General features: G+C 50.8%; 1 protein-coding gene and 1 long non-coding RNA gene across 5 annotated transcripts; one reads left to right on the forward strand and one right to left on the reverse strand.

Moving 5' to 3' along the window:
* Positions 1-3: 3 nt before the first annotated feature.
* On the reverse strand, positions 4-6,660 carry LOC308181504 (uncharacterized protein). 4 transcript variants are annotated; one of them, XM_080564880.1, is made up of 8 exons: positions 4,797-6,660; positions 4,618-4,677; positions 4,043-4,147; positions 3,367-3,510; positions 3,001-3,213; positions 2,064-2,873; positions 1,596-1,677; positions 4-1,227 (listed from the first exon to the last, which is right to left on the reverse strand). In XM_080564880.1, exons 1-8 carry the CDS (start codon positions 4,825-4,827, stop codon positions 906-908), a joined length of 1,767 nt encoding a protein of 588 aa, XP_080421006.1. In that variant the 5' UTR covers positions 4,828-6,660; the 3' UTR covers positions 4-905. The 4 variants fall into 4 exon arrangements, with proteins under 4 accessions (XP_080421006.1, XP_080421005.1, XP_080421004.1 ...); XM_080564879.1 differs by lacking the exon at positions 4,618-4,677 and having other exon boundaries at positions 4,725-6,660; XM_080564878.1 differs by having other exon boundaries at positions 2,064-2,676; positions 2,773-2,873; positions 4,043-4,860.
* On the forward strand, positions 6,660-15,285 carry LOC308181524. The gene is made up of 2 exons (XR_013941493.1): positions 6,660-11,161; positions 12,010-15,285. It is a non-coding gene; the product is annotated as an uncharacterized lncRNA (long non-coding RNA).
* Positions 15,286-19,071: the final 3,786 nt, after the last annotated feature.

Genomic DNA, 19,071 nt, shown 5'->3' on the forward strand with positions numbered 1-19,071 from the left:
CACTGCTGGGCCAGCTGGGCTGCTGGCAATGGGCCTCAGCAAACAGCTTCCAGCCCACGCTTTCTGCAAAAGAAGTTTCTTGGGACAGCCTAGTGCCCCTGAAACTGCTGTACTAAACACGAGACCTGGAGCTGAACCCGTGACCTGCTCTGAGCTTGCTTCTTCTACTCCAGGCAGCAGAGCCAGCCCATTCACTTACTTGGATTTTGGACCCAGGGCTCGTTTCTGCTAAAAAATCACCCCCTGACTGCCCAGGCTGCTCTGTGCTGGAGCGGTGCCTCTCGCACTGCATTGCTGCCCTCTCCTGGAGCCTCCAATAGCCGCTGAGTTTAGAGAAGTTTCAGCTATGGGTGAAAATCTCTTCTTTGAGGCCACAAAGGTGGGAATCCTCTCGAAAACCTTACGTCGCTTGCATGGCAAGGTTGGTTTTGAAAATGAAGAGATATGAGGCTGAGCTTTCTTCTGCCCTATCCTATATAACCTTGATCCCAGCAAATGGCCTGGCTTTTTCAAGGGTATAAAAAGTTAAAGAAGGGAAACCGAGTCAGTCCTTAGTGCAAGACTGACTCCCTGCCTGGGAATGATGTTTTCCATGAGTAAAGACAAGCAATTGATCAATTTGTATGATAGGTTTCCCCTTCCCCCCCTCCCCCCCATAACCTACGTGTCTGGTGTATCCAGTGTTGCGGAGAGATGCTAACAGAAGCTGAACTTTATAGCAAAAGGAATAGTTGTAGTCAGAGCTATTTGGGAAGACAAATTCAGAGAGGGGAAATGTGTCCCTCTTCTCCATTGCTGGATACTTCGGCCTGTGTGGGGTGGCTGGGGATACACACAAAATGGACAGAGGTGGCTGTAGGAACTCTCTCCCTCGATGTTGTTGGCTTGTGCACGTGGAGGGAATCTCAGGGAGTGTCCCTCCTGTCCTCCAGTTCCAGCACAGCAGGGCCCTCGTCGGTCAGAGCAGCAAAGTTCGGGGTCCCGGGAGTGGAGGGTGCTCCATGCGTGTGCTCCTCGTCACTCCCCTGAGATGTGCTGGTGTCCGGGTGGCTGGTGTCCAGAAGGCTGGTGTCATTGTCATCTGCAGCAGGAGAGCCAGGCTTGGGGCCCTCCCTGGGGATCCTAAAGAACTTGGTCACCATCTCTGTCACCCTGGAGATTCCTGCCTTCTTGGAAGCCGTTGGAGATGACATCCAGTACTCTTGTTGGAACCAGTAGCAGGAGATGCTACAAAAAGACAGAAAAAGTGAAAAAGAGTGAAAAGTGGGAGCTATTTTCCCATAGTGAAAAGCGGGAACTCAGTGCCAGCAAGCAGCACCAGAACCCTGCAGCCACCCAGCGCCAGCCCTCAGGGCCAGGATTCCCCAGGACCATATCCAGCAGCTCCCTATAGGGCTGTGTAAACTATTGCCAAGGTTTATCCCCTATATCGGTGTCCTGCACCCCTATTCTGGCATGCTGCCTCCTGCTGGTGTGACAGTGATGAGCCCAGGGTCTTCATCTCTTGTTCCATGGAGGAATGTAGAGCTGGGGGAGCCAACACCTGCAGAGCGACCCCAAAATGTCCCATGTCGAGAGAAAGAGCTCAGACTTACAGGATGAAGAGAAAGTTGATGGCTAGTAGCGGTGGCAGGATGATAAGGAGCAGGAGCGGGATCCTGTGTATGATGGAGACAGCTGAGGACAGAGAAATGGGTGGCATTGCCTCAAAGGGACAACTCCCACGGCTACAGGCCCTGGAGAAAATCCTGTAATGTAGGTGGGACCTAGCAGTGAAGCTGCCAGGGCTCAAGGCAAGCTGGGGACACCAAGGTGGAGAGAGAGTGATCAGATTGCTCAGTGGCTGGTGAGTGGAGCAGCGAGGGAGCTTTGATCTCTTCAGGGAGGATAATGATGGAAGAGACAAGAGCCATCTGTCTCCAAAGGGACCCCTGAGGTGTGTGGAAGTTGCCATGGCCAGCATATGTGGGGCAGCTGCTTCGGGGCCCACTGCAGTGCCTGTCCCCTCTTAGGAGCCACCCGGTCCCCTCCCTGCCCTGCTCCAGTGGCAGGTGATGCTGTACCTTGCTCAGTTCTTTCTGTGACACACTCCGTCATGGAGCTGGCACCTGGCACCTGGGTGATCATGTCGTCCTTGCAGAGAGTGCAAAACGTCACCCCATAGATCATGCTGTAGGTCCCAATAGGGCACGAGGAACACTGCAGGCTCTTCGGAGGGCTGAAGGTCCCTGGTGGGCACACGACTGAGGGGAGGACACACAGAAAGGCCCTTCTGAACAGCAGCACCAGCTGCTTGGTGAAGTTGTATTCAACCAAGGGTCGGGGAAACCGAGCCCTGAGGCTTAGGGGCTCAGAATGACCCCATCCAACATGTTCCCTGAACCCAGTGTGCAGGGGGAGAGCAGCAAGGACCCAGAGACACAGAGCCTCGCGTGGGAAGGGGAAGAGGCAAGCAGAAGTGGAAAGTGGAGGGGGAACCAAAGGGTGGTGGACGCTTGGCTCACTGCAACAGTCGAGACATCTCTGCAGCTGCTTGGTCTGCCCGTAGCCCATGTTGCACTGCTTGATCTCCAGGAAACTGATAAACTCGTTGGTGAAGATGATGCCAGAGATACCAGCCCCGGTGACGTGGAAGGACTTGTGCTCCTTAAAGAACCTGGTGAGGGCGAGCCGGACCTGGGGAGGGCAATGCCAGGGCCCGAGAGGGGAGCTGAGCCCTAGTTGTAGGGAAAATGTCCTCTGAGAGCTCAGCTGTGTTGGCCCAGGGCTCACCTGTTCGAGGTTGTGCTGGATTGTTTCATGGTAGCAGTCTATGACCATCTCCACGTGCTGGGATTTGCAGTGCTCGTCCCAGTTGGGCCCAAAGAAGGACACTAGAGTATGGAGAGCCACCAGCACAGCTCAGGCGGCTGCAGCTCCAGCTGGAGACTGGCAAAGCCCCCAAAAAACCTAACCATTAGCCACCACTGCCTTCCAAGAGAAGCCGTGGTGCTCGTCTACCTTCTAGCTGTACTTGGATGATGAACTCGTCCGAAGGGTTGTTGAGTGAGGGGAAGCAGGAAGTGGTGGTGAACTGGAGCTTGCAGTGCTGCTCAGTCTCCAGCTGCTGCAGCCTCTCCTGTAGATTCCACAGGAACCTTTTGGTCCATTCATCCTCACAGAGCTTGCTCTGGAAGAGCAGCAAAGTCTCCAGGCCTCCAGGCATGTGGTAGCCTGTGGGAGAAAACCCTAAAAGGCACCTGGTTCTTCCTCCTTGCCAAGAGGGAGCAAGGATGGACAACCCCTCCTCTCCTGCCATGGCCCCTCCACCCTTCCTGCCTTCATTCGGTTAACCTCCCCTGCTTGTCAGCATGGCTTTGGACTCACCAAAAACATTGCAGTGAAAAGTTTGGGACACGGGGAGCCTGTGGTCCATGTAGGAGATGGTGCAGGAGTAGTTCCCACTGTCACTGGCTTGGAAGTGCTGGAACAGGAGATGTCCCTCTTCAGTGACCGAGAGCGACTTGGGGTCTAGTGCAGGAGATGGAAGGGTTGAGAGTGATCTCCAGGGTCTGTGCTGAGCTGCCCCAGTCCCCAGGTGACTGTGCCATGTTCTCCTGGACTGTCCCAGACTTGGTCTCCTCAAACCACTGCCGAGACACTACAAGGACTCCCAAAGCTGATCTTCCCTTTCCTTCTCTGATAAGGTATTGAGGGGCAGGGAAGAAGAAATTAACACTCCCCAGTACCCTCTCCTCTGCTAGAGAGGTCCCTCTCTACAAAAGAACCATCCAAATGCCCAAAAACTTTCTTAACAAAACCTCTCAGCCCTCATCAGGACAAAAAAGGGGTAGGTATTACCCCATAGAGCGTTATCCCATAACCTTGTGTCCTGTTTGCAGTTCAGGACCCCAACACATGCGATCTCATGAGGTCCCAGTCCTGACTTGTCCCTCACCTGCTCCGCAGCCCTGCTCCTTCCTTACATGGCCATTTCCCCTCCTACCCAGCTCTTGCCTCGTGGTAGCAGAGCCCGTCGCAGCTGCTCACTCCAGGACCTTACCTGCCCTTTCCCGCACCCAGCGGTAGGTGGGATCAGCCACCTCCATCTCCTTTGGGCTGCAGGGCAGCGAGTATAGGCTGCTGTCCACGTGGATGAAGACAAGGCCTAGGCCAGAGAAAGAGAGATGAGAGCTGGGGGACATTTCAGGAATTTCAGGGCATTGGGAAGAAGCAGACCTGAGGCTAAGGAGAGAGGAGGGTTTGGAAGTCACTGGGGACTTGTGTGGGATCTGAATGGACCCAACCCCACTGGGGACCATCCTGGAGGGAGACCTGAGGATGTTTAGGGGCTTAGAGCAGAGAAAATGCCAGGAGATGGAGGACTGAGAGGCAAGAAGTGAGGCCACAGTGAGTGGAGCTGGTGGAGATGACAGAGCCAGGCTGGGCCATCTCCACTTGTGTTGGCTGCAACTGGGAAGCCACATCCCCTGCCCAGGTTGTTGGCAGAGTGGGCGATGAGGAGAGGCTCCTCTTATCTCTGCCTGGACATGGGCTGTGTGATGTGACTGCTTCAAGCAGAAAGGAGACCCCCCAAAGGGTCAGGGAGGTCCCAAAGGAGAGCTCTGTGGATCTCACCTGCTTTGTGCTCCTGGCTGGGGCTGTCAGGCGGGTGCCCAGGGACGGACGCTGTTTGCCCTAGAAGGGAAGCAGAGGGGCTCAGGCTCAGCTCGGTGGGCTCTCACCTCTGTTCTGCTCTCCAGGGTTTCCATCAGCCCTCCAAGGAGAATATATCCACCTCCACGCTGGTCGTTTACCTGAGCAGCTACAAAGCACCAAGGTCAGCATCCCCACGGCCCCCAGCACCCCAGGCTCTCCAAGGTCCACTCAGAAGCGTGGAGCGCAGAGCATCCTGCCCCACTGCACAGGGTGGAGCATCCATTTACCATGGTAATGAGGAATCTGCTGCTTCTTCCCCCGTCACCTTAGTGATGGTTCACAGGGAGAGCAGCGTTGTGGCTGCTGCCCACCTTGGTCACATTCATTTTTTGGGGGGCTTTGTGGGAAACACGGGGACCATCACGGGGCAGGGCGCACTGGAAGAAATACAGCTGGGGATATCCTAGTAGAAGGGACGTGGACTTGCAGGGACATGATGAAGAGGAAGAGGAGGTAGAAGATAAGAGTGCTATGCAAAGCTTCTTTTTGGTGGAAACCCTAGAAAAGCAAGAGGCAAGGAAAACCCAGAAAGCCTAGACTGGAGTTTGTGCCATAACTCAAGGCAATCTCCTGGTTTGTATCTGTATCTCTTAAAAAGGGTGTGTTTTCTTAATGTTCCTCTTTGTCCTGGAAAGGAGGTTGTTTCCTATGATTGTCCCCTGAGAACTAAAAGTGTGCAGTTAAAAGATAAGGACAGACAGAAAGAGTAAAGCTAAAATCTCCTTCTCACTTGTACCAGGGTTTCTGTAGGCGGGGGGGTGAGTGAGGGAGCACATCCTACTGACTTGTGAAAAAAAATGTATACTTGAGAAAATGGCAAGAGTTAAAAAAATAAGATAAATCAGAAAACACCTACTGCTTCAGCTAAAGTACAGCAGAAATATGGAGCACTCAAAATTTAAAGGCAGCAACAACTTAAAGTAGAAAGCACTGATAATTATTCTTGGGGAAAATCGTCAGAAGTGAAGGTGGCTCTCCCTCCCCGTCCTCCTGAAATGATGAAATCATGAGAAAATCATGAGAAAATCCTTATCCTTCCCAGCCCTGTGGCTGGGAGGGGTGGGGTCAGACCCAGAGCTGAAAGGAAGGGCAGGGCCGAGCAAGCATCTCTGGAAGCTGCTCATTTCCAGGCTGTGCCGATGGAGAATTTTTCACCCTGGTGAATAATAGGATGAATGACTCTAGTGTTTATTTTAAAAGAAAAAAAAATCCCCCTACGTACCAGATCTCAAGTTTTTCTGACAGTTTTAGCATAAATAAACAAAGTCTGTCCTGAAATCCCTTGGGATAGAAACACGTACTTGCGCAAGCAGCAGAACAAACCAAGCTCCCTCTCGATTTACGGTGCGGGGCCGCACATTCCCTCCTGCCTGGGGAGAGCTGAGGCACGGCACAGCTGCAGCTTCTCTCGCCCGTCACCTCTCCTTACCAAACATGTAGGAGCTTGACAGTATCTCTGAGATCTCCACTCTGCCTAACTGCAGTGAAACTTGTGTTCAGGAGTTATTATGAAGAGGGCAAGCGGCCAGGCTAGGCTCTGAATTATTCCACGGATCTCATTTCCTGAGGAAACCAGGCTAATAATATGTACGATCTGAGGCAGGTGTGAACCTTCTGAAATTTCCTTTTTTATTTTTTTTTAATCCATCGGCTCACTAAGGCATTTGTTTGTGAGTTCTGAGAAAATGTGGTTAACAGTCACTGAGCATGTGCTGCAGCGTCAGGAGATGGGGCACCCTTCTTACATAGCAAAGAGCTTGGCTACCTGCTTGAAATACAAAATTCAGACTTGTGGATGAAGCTGAGCCTGGGTCATCCATAGCAAAATGCCATGAATACAGATTCTCTTTCTCACCATCTTGCAGCATTTGTTACTCATTTGCTTATCTTGGAGAGAGAGAGCACAGCAGCTGCTTGCATGGGCTCATAGAAGGTCATTCCCAGCGTTGTTCTGACTCAGAATTAACCTCTCCTCCCTCCAAAAGAGTGGTGGCGTCACATAAAAACTCCATTTATAAATAAGAATAGATACAGGAGAGTCTCAGTAGTTCCTCCACTCCTACATGGCAGGAAGGAAAGGATCTGGGATTTGTGGGTGTTTTGTCTCAAGGAAGTTTAATTTGCCCTTGGTTTATATAAACAGAGGCAGTGCCGAGGGGTGGAGGAGCACCCTGTTGTGCCGTACAAGCACAGACCCACCTTCTGCCTCTGGCACTGTTCCTGCTGTCACTCTCTGACCCCTGCTGGCAGATCTCACAGGACCTCGCGGTCTCTCTGTCCTCACACTGCTCTCCTAAAATTAGCTTTGCTTGACTTGGGAGACATGGACTGCCAGAAATTAAGTTAAAACTGACTGAGGCTGTCTACGTCTAAGTCCAGACCCACTACAAGAGGTGCCCAATTTTACTTGGGTGGAGACTGTACTCCAGAATAGTCACCAGCTGCGGCTTAATGAGACAGTGCCCTGTTTCCCTGGGGACTCCCCAGGGGCATCCAGGGAACTACTACTATGACAGGAACAAGAGTTTTAGGACCCTGGCTGGTTCCAGTCCACCAGACCCTGATCCCACTATATTATGTAGCACAAAGGGTGCTTTCTGCAGCCCTTGAAGGTCTATGGAAGCCAGAGGTGGAACTTTTGGGATGCATCCTAACGAGGTGCTTTGGGGTCCCAGTGTCCTGGAGAACCACCTAGACACCACCACAGCTGCTCCATGCCTTGGTTTCAGACCAGACCTGATGCCTTTGTGAGACTTCTGCTCCAGGAACGTTCTCTGCTAAAGACAGTGACACTGATGATCGTAGGCAACAAGTTGTGTCCCCATCACAGGGTCACATTTACCTCCCCGTGAAGCCCCAAGCCCCTGGGACAGGCAATGGTGCTCAGCTTCTCAGAGGAGACCAGCACAGCCTGGCAGCCGTGGTGGACAGCCCGGTCCAGAGAAAGGAACCCCACACCTCAGATCCTAGCTGGAGTCAGCTGAACACGGCTCGTTAGGCAGGAATTATGCCCCTGTCTCTCTTCCTGTGATAAGTGATGTTTGTGGTGATAAATATTCAATGTGGGCACCAAAGCAACAAGGCTGGCATTCCTCTCTTAGCTTGTTTTCTTCTGTGAAGGGTCAAGGGTTGTTATTAAAGGCAGGAGCTGTGCTGACACCACCTCGGAATTAACCCTGGTGGTGCCAGGCTGTTCTCTGAGACCTGCAGGAGGGTTTTCGGTGCTTGGCAGGGCAGAGTCCAGCTCTCCTGTGAGCTGCTTACAATTGGTGAGCAATGCACAGGGTTAGGGGCAGAGAGGACCATCAGGAAAGCAGAAAGGGCAGGGCGGAAAGGCTGGGAGATGGAGGGAAACGCAGCTCCTGTGTGCGTAGAGCTGACAGCATCTGGGAAAAGCGGTCTGAGTAGGCTGGGGAGCAGGTGGTTGGGGAGGGCAGCAGGTTCAGCCCAAAGGCACCTGAAAAGGCTCAGTGACTTCCGATGGGAAGGAAGGCGATTTCTCCTTGGCTTTATATCCCTCCACAGGGACATAAAGGAAAGTTGCATTGGCCTCTGCCAGAGGGAGGTGAAATAGCAGGAGGAGGACAGCAGAGGGTAGCAAATACCTGGCTTCCCCTCCCGGCCTCGCAGGGCTGGGGTGAGCCATAGGCACGGTGAGGCGGTGGAGCTCGGTACAGATCCACAGTGCGCATCTGGGCAGATTTTGTTTAAGAGCATAACAGGGAACGAGGCGTTTTGATAAGGTGGATATGTTCCTATCACAAAGGCTTGTTCTGAAAGCCATTTCCTTTAGAAATTTCCTGCTGAGATATGCAGGGTGACCCATCACCGCTAGGGAGAAGGCGAGGCAGAATGAGATGCTTTGATAATAGTCAGAGTGGAAGGTTTTGACCAAATGAAAAGAAATTTATCTGTGTGGGGATCTCACATCCCAGGAGCAGCAGCAACTTTGCATTTCAGTCACTTTTGGGGCACATTCTTCCTGAGTTTTCAGCTCTGATCTTTGCCCAGCTTTGCCCTGGTATTGTGCCAGGGGGTTGCAAGGATGGAGATCCCCAATTCCCACCCCTGGGTGTCCTCCAAAGGCCACATCTGCTCTCACTGGTTGAGAAAGACAGCAGGGTTTCCTTCATGGACACAGCCAGCCAAGTACGAATGAAAAGCACAGACCTCATATTGGAAGACCAAAAGCAATTCCTGGTGCCTGAATCCTGCTCTCGCTCCTACCAGTGCAAACCAGCCCAGAGATACCAGAGATAAGTCAGGGTCTCCTGCTGCCCCTGCATGCTGAGGGGAGCTGCTTGTAAATGCTCAAAGTGTCATTAGCACCCCGCGGCTAATTAGCTGGGCAATCTGCCTCCCTCCTTGCCTGCAGATGTGGGCTCATATAAGATCCCCTATAAGATCACTTCTTATAAGATATGAGTCTTATTCACATCAGACTCGATGCTTTGCTTTGCCCTTCAAGCAGCTGGGAGGAGGTGGGTTATGATTTTGGGGTGGAGGAGAAGGACGTGGTGCCCTGGATGCTGGGGTGGGACAGCCACAGCAGCCGGTCCTGCTTTGGTAGCCCCTGGGTATCCCAGGGCAGAGTTAAATCTCATTCCTGCTCTTCAGAGAAAATCTTTTAACTCCTCAGTGATTTATTTTTTATTTTTATTTTTTATGATGACCGTGGATGCAGCTGTCTGCCAAGTACAAATGAGTGGAAAGTTCTCCTTCGAGCATATTTAGTTGGCGAAATCAGGTTTCAGACGCGTGCCGGCTGCCAAAAGAGGTTCTTGCGGAGGTGCAGGAGCAGTCTCCCCAGTGTTCAGAGGTGGTACTTAATGAGATCTTCACTGCTTATTGCTCTGATGAGTCTTTAACACAGTAAGTGGGTTACAGACAGCAGAGGAGCATTTGGGAGGAAACCTTTTATCTTATGCATGACTACAAGGTCCTGCTGAAATTTCAGCCCATGGCTACAGGGTCTGGCGTGTGGGGCTCAGGGACCAGGAGAGAAGGAACAGACAGGAAAGCAGCTGGGAGATGCACTTCTGGCCTTACAGGGCCCCACTGTCTCCAGAGGCCCCATTTAGGCTCGAGATTTACCTCTCTGCCCTCCTCACATGGGACCCCACAGACCCCACGTGCTCCCCTTGCTATGGGGTGCAGCGCCTTCTGCCCGGCTGTGAAAGCGGCGGCTTGAAATGTCAGTAAACGCAGGAAAATAACAGTATGCAGGTGACTTTCAGTCTTGATTTGTCTGAAAATTTGTCTATTTTATTGATTTACACATTGCATTTTACACTCCTCTGTTCTGAATAACGGGACCAAGTGTTACCAGTTACAGGGAGGCAATGATAGGATTGGGACCAAGTACTAAGGATTATTTTCTCTGCAGCTTTTGTTCTGAATACGACCCAGTACTGCAGAGCTTTCAGTTCTATTTTAGAGAAGGATACATCTCTTTTTCCCCTTGAACAAAGGAAGAGATTTTCCCCTTAGTTTTGTGTTTCTGAGTCATTCCACATCACAGCAAATTGCTAGCAAAGTTGCAGTTATGGCTAAATGGTCACTTTAAATTTAAGTCTCTTTTCCAGCAGCTTTATACCTTTTTAAAGAAAACAATTACTCTTCTGGGATGAGGATTTCTCCTCACTTGGTCTCACCCTGAAGTCAGAGTATTCTGGAACACGGTGAGAAAATCTATCCAAAGCCCTGGACATAGCTGATAACACCTTTTCCTTTCCAGCTGATTTTCCCCATGCTGATGGCTGAAGAACCCATAGTTCCTCTAATGTGAATTGTAATTAGGGGTAATTTAGCCTTTCTCTGAGAGCGAAAGCAAACAAAACCATAGTAGTTGGCAAACAGAGTGGGATGTTGGGTCTGTAGTTATTTGCTCAGAGCTGGAAAGCCTGGTTTTACATCTCTGCTCGAGAAGAGCTGGATGAATGCAGCCAAGTCCCTTCTCCTACATCTCCGTTCCTCCTCTATACGACGGGGATGAGGACAGTGTCTTCTCCCCAGGACACATACCAGTAGCAATCCCGAGCCAGAGTGGGGAGAGGGACCGTGGCCCCAGGTCGATGTGGGAGCAGTCCGACCTCTGTCCATCTCAGCAGCGTTGTGGTGAAGATTTTCTCCCTTCTGCTGCCCTTCCTGGAGGAAAGCTGGCAGCGAACGCAAAGGGCACCTTCTCCTCTGCTGCAGACACATCAGTCAAGAGCTCAGGCTCTCTTTGGATGCTGAGGCTTTCCCTCTACAAAGATTTTTCACACCTGGTGGTGCCCAGCTGCTGCCAGCCTTCATGCTGCCCACCCCAGGATGGATGATTTAATCCTGGAGCTGTTCTGGGAAAAGCCTTTGGATTCTCTTTCTGGCTCCTGAGAGGCATCTGGGAGCTCTGGCTCTTCCTTTACTCTCCTTCTCTTTTGTTCTCCATTCCCCTGAAAACACCCATGGTGCTGGGAGAAAGGTGTTTAATTGTCCTCAACCACTCGGGGTTGGGGTTGGTTGCTGTCAGTGACAGCGTGGTGGCAATGGTGACCCTGGGCCCTGCTGCAATGCAGGGGCTGAGCATTACATTTCCCTTCTGCCGGAGGTCAAACAGCCCTGGGAAAACAAATCCCCCCCATCTGGCAGGGCCATTTCAGCTCCGATGGAGGGAAGGCAGCATGCAGCCACCAGGGAAATGGGTCTAATAATTTCTGTACTGACACCTGCAGTTATATGAGAAAACATAGTGAAAGGCAGAGGTGGGGAGGCAGGAGAGATCTGTCTCTGGTGCATGATTGCTCCCTGGAGGAAATTCATTCAGACCTTGTTCGGTGTAATTCTGAGCATCCCAAGTGATGGAGTTTCTATCTCTTCTGCACGCAGCGGGCTAATTTCACAGGCTGATCTTTTCCCTGAGTGATCAGCCCGGATCATCCCACCTCTGTCTTCACCCACTCAGCTCAGCCCTGCTTCTTGTGAACTCTCTTCCACCATAAATATTTCTTTGCTTGGCACCAACATCCTTCGATATTTGGGGAGTGCAATTATCTCCCCGAAGCTGAGTCATCCCAAAGCCAGCTGGGTCTGCCTTGCCGTGGCTCCCTCCACCTCCCAGAGATTTCCCCTGCTCTCAGTTTTAAGCTTTAAGCTCCACCCCTTTTGTTGTTTTGCCTTGGACCATTTTTACATCTAAATAATTGTTTTATTTTACCTTCATTATCTATTGGCACTGAAATATCTGTTGAAACAGAAAACCACATTTTCACCTCAAAGCAGCTGAAACCAACTACTTGGGTGATTTTAAAACTTTGCCAAATGTCTCCTTAGGGTGAGAAATAGATGGAGGAGCCATCCACTCCTGTGAAAACCTTGAATTTAGAGGGAGAAGCATCACTCACAGGGAAAACAGGTTGAAATAAGGGTGAAGAAAGGAGAGGTGGGCATCAGTCCCAGCAGGTATCTGAACCCTATGTGAGTGCCATGGCATTTCCCTGAGATTTACTGGCTTTAAGCCTGTTGTAGAAGTGCTGCTAATTTTCCTTGCTGTTTCATTATCGACTGAAGAGATGTTTATTACTGATCCCCAGGAAAGCATAAAGCATACGGTGAGTAACACTGCAGTTCGGAAAAGCCAGATGGGGTTGCTTGGTGAGTCAAAGCAAAGCAGAGAAGAAAAACAAGCCAAGATACCTGGTCCCACCTGTTCCAGTTTCCAGCCTCTCCCTAGTCAAACTTCAAGGCATCTCTGCCCATCTTGGTGACTACGGCGTCTGTCTCAAGGGATGGACTGACAGCTGGGCATCCAGGTGGCAGCGGCAGTCTGGACCTTGGGGCTTTTCTTACCGCGCTCTGCGGTGACATTTGGGACCAGGTAACACATGTTGCTTCTGATGCAGAGTGTGCAGCAACTTCTCTCTGGCTGAGGTTGACAAAAATTTTTTTGGCAAGAGTTTTCAGATCACTAACCTCGAGTCTGACTAAACGTTCATCCCACAGAGGTACTCCTAGGTGCTACACCTTACAAGGGATTATTGGTTCTTTTAATTGACTTTGTGATGACCATTGAGCAGGGAGTGGAAGCTTGTCTCCAGTACAAAACCATCATGCATGGCACAACACCCTCACTGCCAGGACCACCACTAGCTTCTGCTGGGCAACAGCAAAAGGGGATGAGACCAGCACAGCTGCAGTCAGTGAGTCCTCACTCAAGCCCCTGCAAGAGCCCAGCAAAACTCCTAGGGCTCTTTGGGGTCAGCAGGTCTCTTTACAGGTTGCTGTGAGACCTGGCAAAGCCACTGGTGGTAACTGGTAAGACCTTCAAACTCTACTAAAAGGCCTGCCTTCAAAACATTTGATGTCTTGCTATGTCTTTTCTCTACAGGATGAAAAAGCTTTTCAGAATCTGGTAATTTCACCTTTGCAGATGCTCATCCTCTGTACGCCATCCTCCTCTTTATCTTTGGTGACAACTGAATTGTCTAAATGACAATGCCTGGAACCAAAGCACCTCTGTTCACAACACCACTTATGGATCCATCACTCTCCCGGTCCTGTGGAGCTCTCACAGGGACAAGTGCATGACAACAGATTCACGATTTGCTGGGTCTCATCCGTAGCTTATTCCCCAGTCCTGGGCTCGTGGTCTACCTCGGCTGGGGTCTGGGAGGTCCATCGGCCCAGGCAGAGCTCACCAGAATTGGGGCAAATGAACACTCTGGGCAAATACAGGTACTCTGGGCAATTTGTAAGACATCTATCTGCTAATAAGGTAAAAGCCAAGCAAAATACAGTATTTTGTGAACTTGGAGCATTCTCTCGTTGTCAGCAGTTGTTACTGCATTAAGTGTGTGACAACAGGAATGACCATGAAAAGGAAACTGGTGGAAACATCATTTTACAGTGAGCTATACTGCACTTGCTGCCCTCTGCAGCCTGCTCCTCTGTCTGGCAGCATGGGTTTAAGAGACTCCTATTTTTCAGGAAAAAATCTGGTGGGTGGCTGCCAGTGCTCTGGGTGGGATGGATTCGTCTCACCCACACCAGCCACTACAGGCAGCCTGGTGTCCCCAAGCCCTCTGCAGATGGAGCAGGTTCAATTAATGGAGCACACTTACTCCCCAGGATTTTACCTCCCCCAGCAGCCACCTAAGCAGTGTCAGAGGAGTCTCTTCCAGCACAGAAGTGCAATGGACCTGCTATAACAGGTTTCTTGGGGGTGTGAGGACACTGCAGTGATAACTTTGAGGACTGGGGACATGACATTTCCCCAAATCACCCTCATTTTGCTACCAGGAGATTTTCGTGCAATGCTTTTTGCTCACTGTGATGGTCAAAACACTCCTGTGCAGAGAACGGAGCCAGCTGTCAGGGTTAGGAAACACCAATAAATCAAAGCCCTGCACTGGAGGACAGCCCAGCACCATCCATCCAGCAGCACACCCCACCCTGTGGGACATTTGTTCTCTTGGCATTGACTTCCCAGGTACTTTGAAAGCGCTTCCCTGCCCACCATGGGGAGTTTCAAGTGCCGCACAGTGAGACGTCTGAAATCACATTATTTTTTTTTTGTGGAGTTCTCAATTAATTGGCGGCAGCTCGTGAGCACCTGTCAGTCCCATTGCCGGGGGCTAATGGGTGTCAGGTTGGATGTGCACCAGGTATTTTTAGCTTGCAGACACACTGCGGATGGCAAGACTGGCAGCTGAACCAATTCCAATGGGATGGGGAGGCAAATTCCCCCTGGGGATATTTTTGCCCTGGAGAACAGTGGCAGAAAAAAAAATCCCCTCCTTGGAGGATTTTCAGAGTAGGTTGTTCAAAAAAAAAAAAAAAGAAAAAAAAAGAGGTTAAATAATCTTCAGCTGAAAGTGTACTCTGAAAATCACATCCGCAAGCTGCACTTGTTGCTGGTGGAGGAGCAGGGCTTCTGGGTGCTCTGCTCAGCAAGTAGTCTGATGACTAGCTCATCCCCAATGCCAGCAGGCAATATAGAAAACAAAATCCTCTAAAATCCTGCTGTTGATGAGAAGATGAGCTACAGAGCACCACAACCCTCTCCGTAAGGGCTGGACCAGGTCACTGTCCCAGTATAGCCCAGCAAAGCTGCTTGGGAGGCTGTGGTTGGGGGGCTGGTGGGAGGTCTCCTCGGGGACCATAGGGCATCGTTGTGCAGCTTGGCTGGGACCCATGCTCAGCCCTACTCACACTGCTGGTTTTTCAACCTGTGGTTCACTTCTCTTGCCTCCACATAGCTGAGATTTTCAGAAGCTCAAGAAATAAAAGAGCTGAAAACTTGTCTTAAACTTTGTGTTTATGTTTTTCAACTGTGGAATCAATAGAGGCGTAGAAAGAGAGCCCCTGTTATTGAAGAAAGCCTCACCTAATATCAACTCATTTTCAGTACATATCTGTAACCTCTTCCTGCAGTAATTGAATCATTTTCAGCTCAGGAGGCAGGGAAAGACTATCCCCAGACAACCTGCTTGTACTGTTGAAAACCTGACTGCATCTTGGGTGATATCAGTGGCAGCGAGGAGGAGAGATGTGCATTCGTGGTCCGCTGTCCCGTGAGGCACTAAATCCACAAAAACACCAGTTTTGCAATGTGATGGCAGGAGTGAGGTCTGCCTTAAAACTGGCTTGGAGCCGAGGACATGGCGAATGGCAGGGGTGCATGGTTGGGACCAGTGTCTACTTGTTGCAAGCCTCTGAGCCACCTTGAATGCAGGCATGGGATCCTTGTCCTTCTCGTTGGTGGCAATTTCTGCCCTCGAGTCCAAGCTGTAGGGTGGGGAATGGGTCTGAAGGCTCAGATCTGCTCCGCAACAGCTGGAAATGCTTCAACAAATCATCAGTGAGAGAAAAAGATAAAAAAAAAAAGGAAAAAAAAAAGAAAGCTGGATGACACAGAGCATAAAACCATCATCATACATACAAGTGATCCATCCTTGTGCCTATAGATATATGGGGATTCCCCAGTCTCAATGTTTTTTGGACTCAGGATCCCTGAACATGAGTGGCTGGAGGTAGTTCCCCATCTCTCTCCCCTTTTTGCCCTCTCTGGCTGCACAGGGTCACCTCAAACTCTTCCGTTGTGCTGCAGCGTTCCTAACAAACGCTGTTTTGCAGATACTGTCGGAGCGTGGGGAGCACCGAGCTGAGAGCAGTGGCTCTTTGTGCCCGGGGGTGTTTGGCCACTCATCTTGGTTATTTTCTGGCAGTGCAGGAGCGGCGAAATCTAGATGAAGGTTTATGATCGCAGCATTACTTAGGAGTTGATTGCCTCAGCGCATTTGTTAGTGAAGAGGTACTTCGTCTCCCTGTGTGTGTGTGTGTGTTTTTTAATGGGAAGTGATGAACTGAAATATTCCTGAGAGATGTAAGCTCCCTGGCTGCATGAGGCTGCTGAGACCTCTGCAATCAAACATAAAGAGGAGAGCTCCCTGATGTGGGTTTCATTTGGTCATCTTGACAATATCCTTTGGATAAGAAGTAGCAGAAGGTAGTCTCGATGTGCACCGCAAAAATCAGCTTCTTTCATAGAAAATTCTGCCCTGGTTGGATAATTGCTTTCTTAAGTAGGTGTACATTTATTATTTTTTTCTGCTGTGAAGCCAAATGCATGGGGCAGAACAGATCCATAGCTGATGTGAATCAGCCTTGCACCATTTCATTGACATCACCTGGAAAACACTGATTTATTGCCCCTGACCTGGTGAATTTACAGGATTGCAGGGAAGAAAGCGCACACACACACACACACACACACACACACACAAAGAAAAACAGAAAAAAAGAAAAAAAAAACAAAAAAAAAGAAAGAAAGGCGAATGCTGCAGTTTTAATGAGAAACTGCTGCTGAACTGTTGCTGCTGAACAACCTCCAGACTTTATTGCCAGGGCAGGTAAATAAAACACAGCCTTATGGCATAAAGAGCTCAATCCCGATCATCTGTCTGCTGTAAGCAGCTCTGGGTCCACAGGAGGGTGTTTACATCTAAATGACTGTTAGATGGAGATTGAAGATTCTGAAACTGCAGGATCTCAGTGAACCCTTGCAGCTTTTTCTCCTGTTAAGGAAAGCCTTCATTTTAAGCAGTGGGATTGCAGCTGAACTGCAGCGGAGCTGTGGGTGCCAGCATTAGCAGGGGAACAACCTGATGGAGGGACCCAGCATCGCCTCCCACCAGCTCTTGTTCCTATCCCTGCTGTGGTGCTACCAGCACCCAGCTACTGCTGCAGTGGACTGAAATAGAGAACAAGCATAGGGAGAGACTTCAAGGAGGTCAGAGATTTGCCCCGTAGCATCACAGGCTGCATTCGGGTGAGTTAAGGCAGTTTAGGTGTGTTTCTTTTAAAATCCTGGCAACAACCTCAACCCTGCTTTCCGCGCCTCCTGACTACACTGAGCTATTTTCAGGGCACTTCTGGGAAGTACCTTCCCATGCTTCCTCTGCAGGGCCATCTCCACTTGCAAGCGATGCTTGAATGTGCATTTCCTGGATGCTGATGGGGCCAGAGAGGGGCCTGCAATGACAGCAGCAAGGGGAGGATGCTTAGAGGTATCCTTAAACACACGCATCACCTGGGGAATCTGGTGCAGCACAGGGGGAGATTTTGGAGGTGCAAAGAAGTGGCTGATCCCATGCTGCATGGAAAGCCCCATCACTTCTCCTGTTATGAGTTTGATGGCTCTGTTTTAAGACCTATTCTCCTCGTGGCTCCCTGCAGGGGAAAGATAAAACACAAGGCAAAACCAGCTGCAATCCCTCCTGAGTCACCAATGGGCTCCTCTAGTGCCTCTCTCACCCCAGGACACACAACACACCAACCAGGGAAAGCTTAGGACAAACATCTGCCAGGATTTGCTGACTCCTCTCAGGAAACCTCTGCTTTAGCCAAGCTGTTCATCTCCTGGCTGTGAAAACGTATTTACCAGACAAGCCATTTTTAGAGACCATCACTTTGAGTGTAACATGCCCAGAAGGCAATTTCAGGAGGATTTGGAGCATTTCAATTTCCTCCTGTCTTTTCATAAAGAAAATACATTTTTCTGCCTTGGTTGCCGGTGTCACCGCAGGCAGCTCCCAAAGTCAGCCGTGTGGCCCTGCAGAGCTGGAGGTGAGGCTGCTGCTGCCAAGCTCTCTCTGTTCAGAGCGTCCCCAGAGACTTTCAGGATTAAACCAGGTGCATTTGCTCACTTCATCCACGGCTCTGCTCACTCCCTCAGGGTGTCCGGCATGGCTCAGACAGCCCATTAGGCAGCCAGGAGGAGAAGCTCGTTACTGCTCATTAGCATGGTTCCTCCCTCCAGGCAGCTCCCTCTGCTTGGGCAGCTCGCAGGTTTGGGCTGGTGCAGCAGTGCTGGGTGGGATGCTTGGGCTTCGTGGGTCTCCAATATCCCTCACCTCCAGGGACGAGTGGGCAGCGGGTTTCAGGCTGCTTCTTTCAATCACGCAGCTGAATTGCCTGGTTTGTGATTCACAGGCATCTCCCTGGCTCTCCTCCTCCCCGTGGCTTTGTTACCACCACCGGACTATTTCCCCGCATAGTTGATTGATGTCGAACGCAGGCTCAGGATGTTCCTGTTCCTGCTCTCTACCATTTCCAGCCGGAGAAGATTGATCCTGTCTGTCTGAGTTATCACCCTGATGCCTGAAGGCCTGTTAAGGCCAGGAGAAGGATGCTGCTGTCATCTGCAAGTCTATACACGGCCACTGGAGATGCTCCTGGATGGCATTCCTCCAGCAAGCTCATGCTGCTGCGTTTGGCCCTGGGAGGGAGCAGATGGCTGAGCCACAAGCTCAGGTCCCCACGTCGCAGTCGCGCCCCTGCCTGGTGTAAGAGCACCCCCATGGGTCACGCTTGAGGTCCTTCTCACCACATAGCACATCGGTGGTGGCCAAGAGCCAGTGCTAGGGAAGGAGCAGGACAAGCACACAGAGGTGTGTTTGGGGCTTCCAGCTCTTTGTGCTATGGGAGTTTATGAGACGGAGGTAGCTCCTCTATGTAACACCTCTCCGAATTTCCCTTCCATGTGGTTATCAGGTCCCCCCTCCTGCAGGAGGTGAAGCTCCTTGCTGCAAGCCCTCTGGGACACCAGCTCCTTCCTGACCTTCCCAGCACCAAGAGACCGCTGAGACTGGGACACAGAAGTTATAGGATAAGACTGGGTTTAACCTCTATGCAAGCCTTGGTTGTGGCCTGGGGGCCACCCGTGTTGATATTTGGGAAAACTCTGCTTTTTGGAGGCAGCGAGCCCAGCCTTGGTCCCTCCTGGCTGCTCTGCTTCCCATAACAGTGGCTGAGCAGGATCCTCTTTCTGAAATAGAAAGTGCTGTCAATTAGCCTGAAATACAATAAAAACAAGTTGGAACTGGGCTGGGCAGG

This window comes from Anser brachyrhynchus, assembly GCF_964034855.1.
Source record: "Anser brachyrhynchus genome assembly, chromosome: 22".
In the NCBI taxonomy this organism is placed as follows: Eukaryota; Metazoa; Chordata; class Aves; order Anseriformes; family Anatidae; genus Anser; species Anser brachyrhynchus.

What these genes read in the sequence shown, in the direction of transcription:
- LOC308181504 (XM_080564877.1), bottom strand. Translation starts at nt 4,466, where the DNA reads ATGTGGCTTCCCAGTTGCAGCCAACACAAGTGGAGATGGCCCAGCCTG. An exon ending in CTGGGTGCGGGAAAGGGCAG is followed by an intron (nt 3,511 to 4,042) that starts GTAAGGTCCTGG and finishes CTCCTGCACTAG; the next exon opens with ACCCCAAGTCGCTCTCGGTC. An exon ending in CACAGAAAGAACTGAGCAAG is followed by an intron (nt 1,678 to 2,063) that starts GTACAGCATCAC and finishes CTCTGTCCTCAG; the next exon opens with CTGTCTCCATCATACACAGG.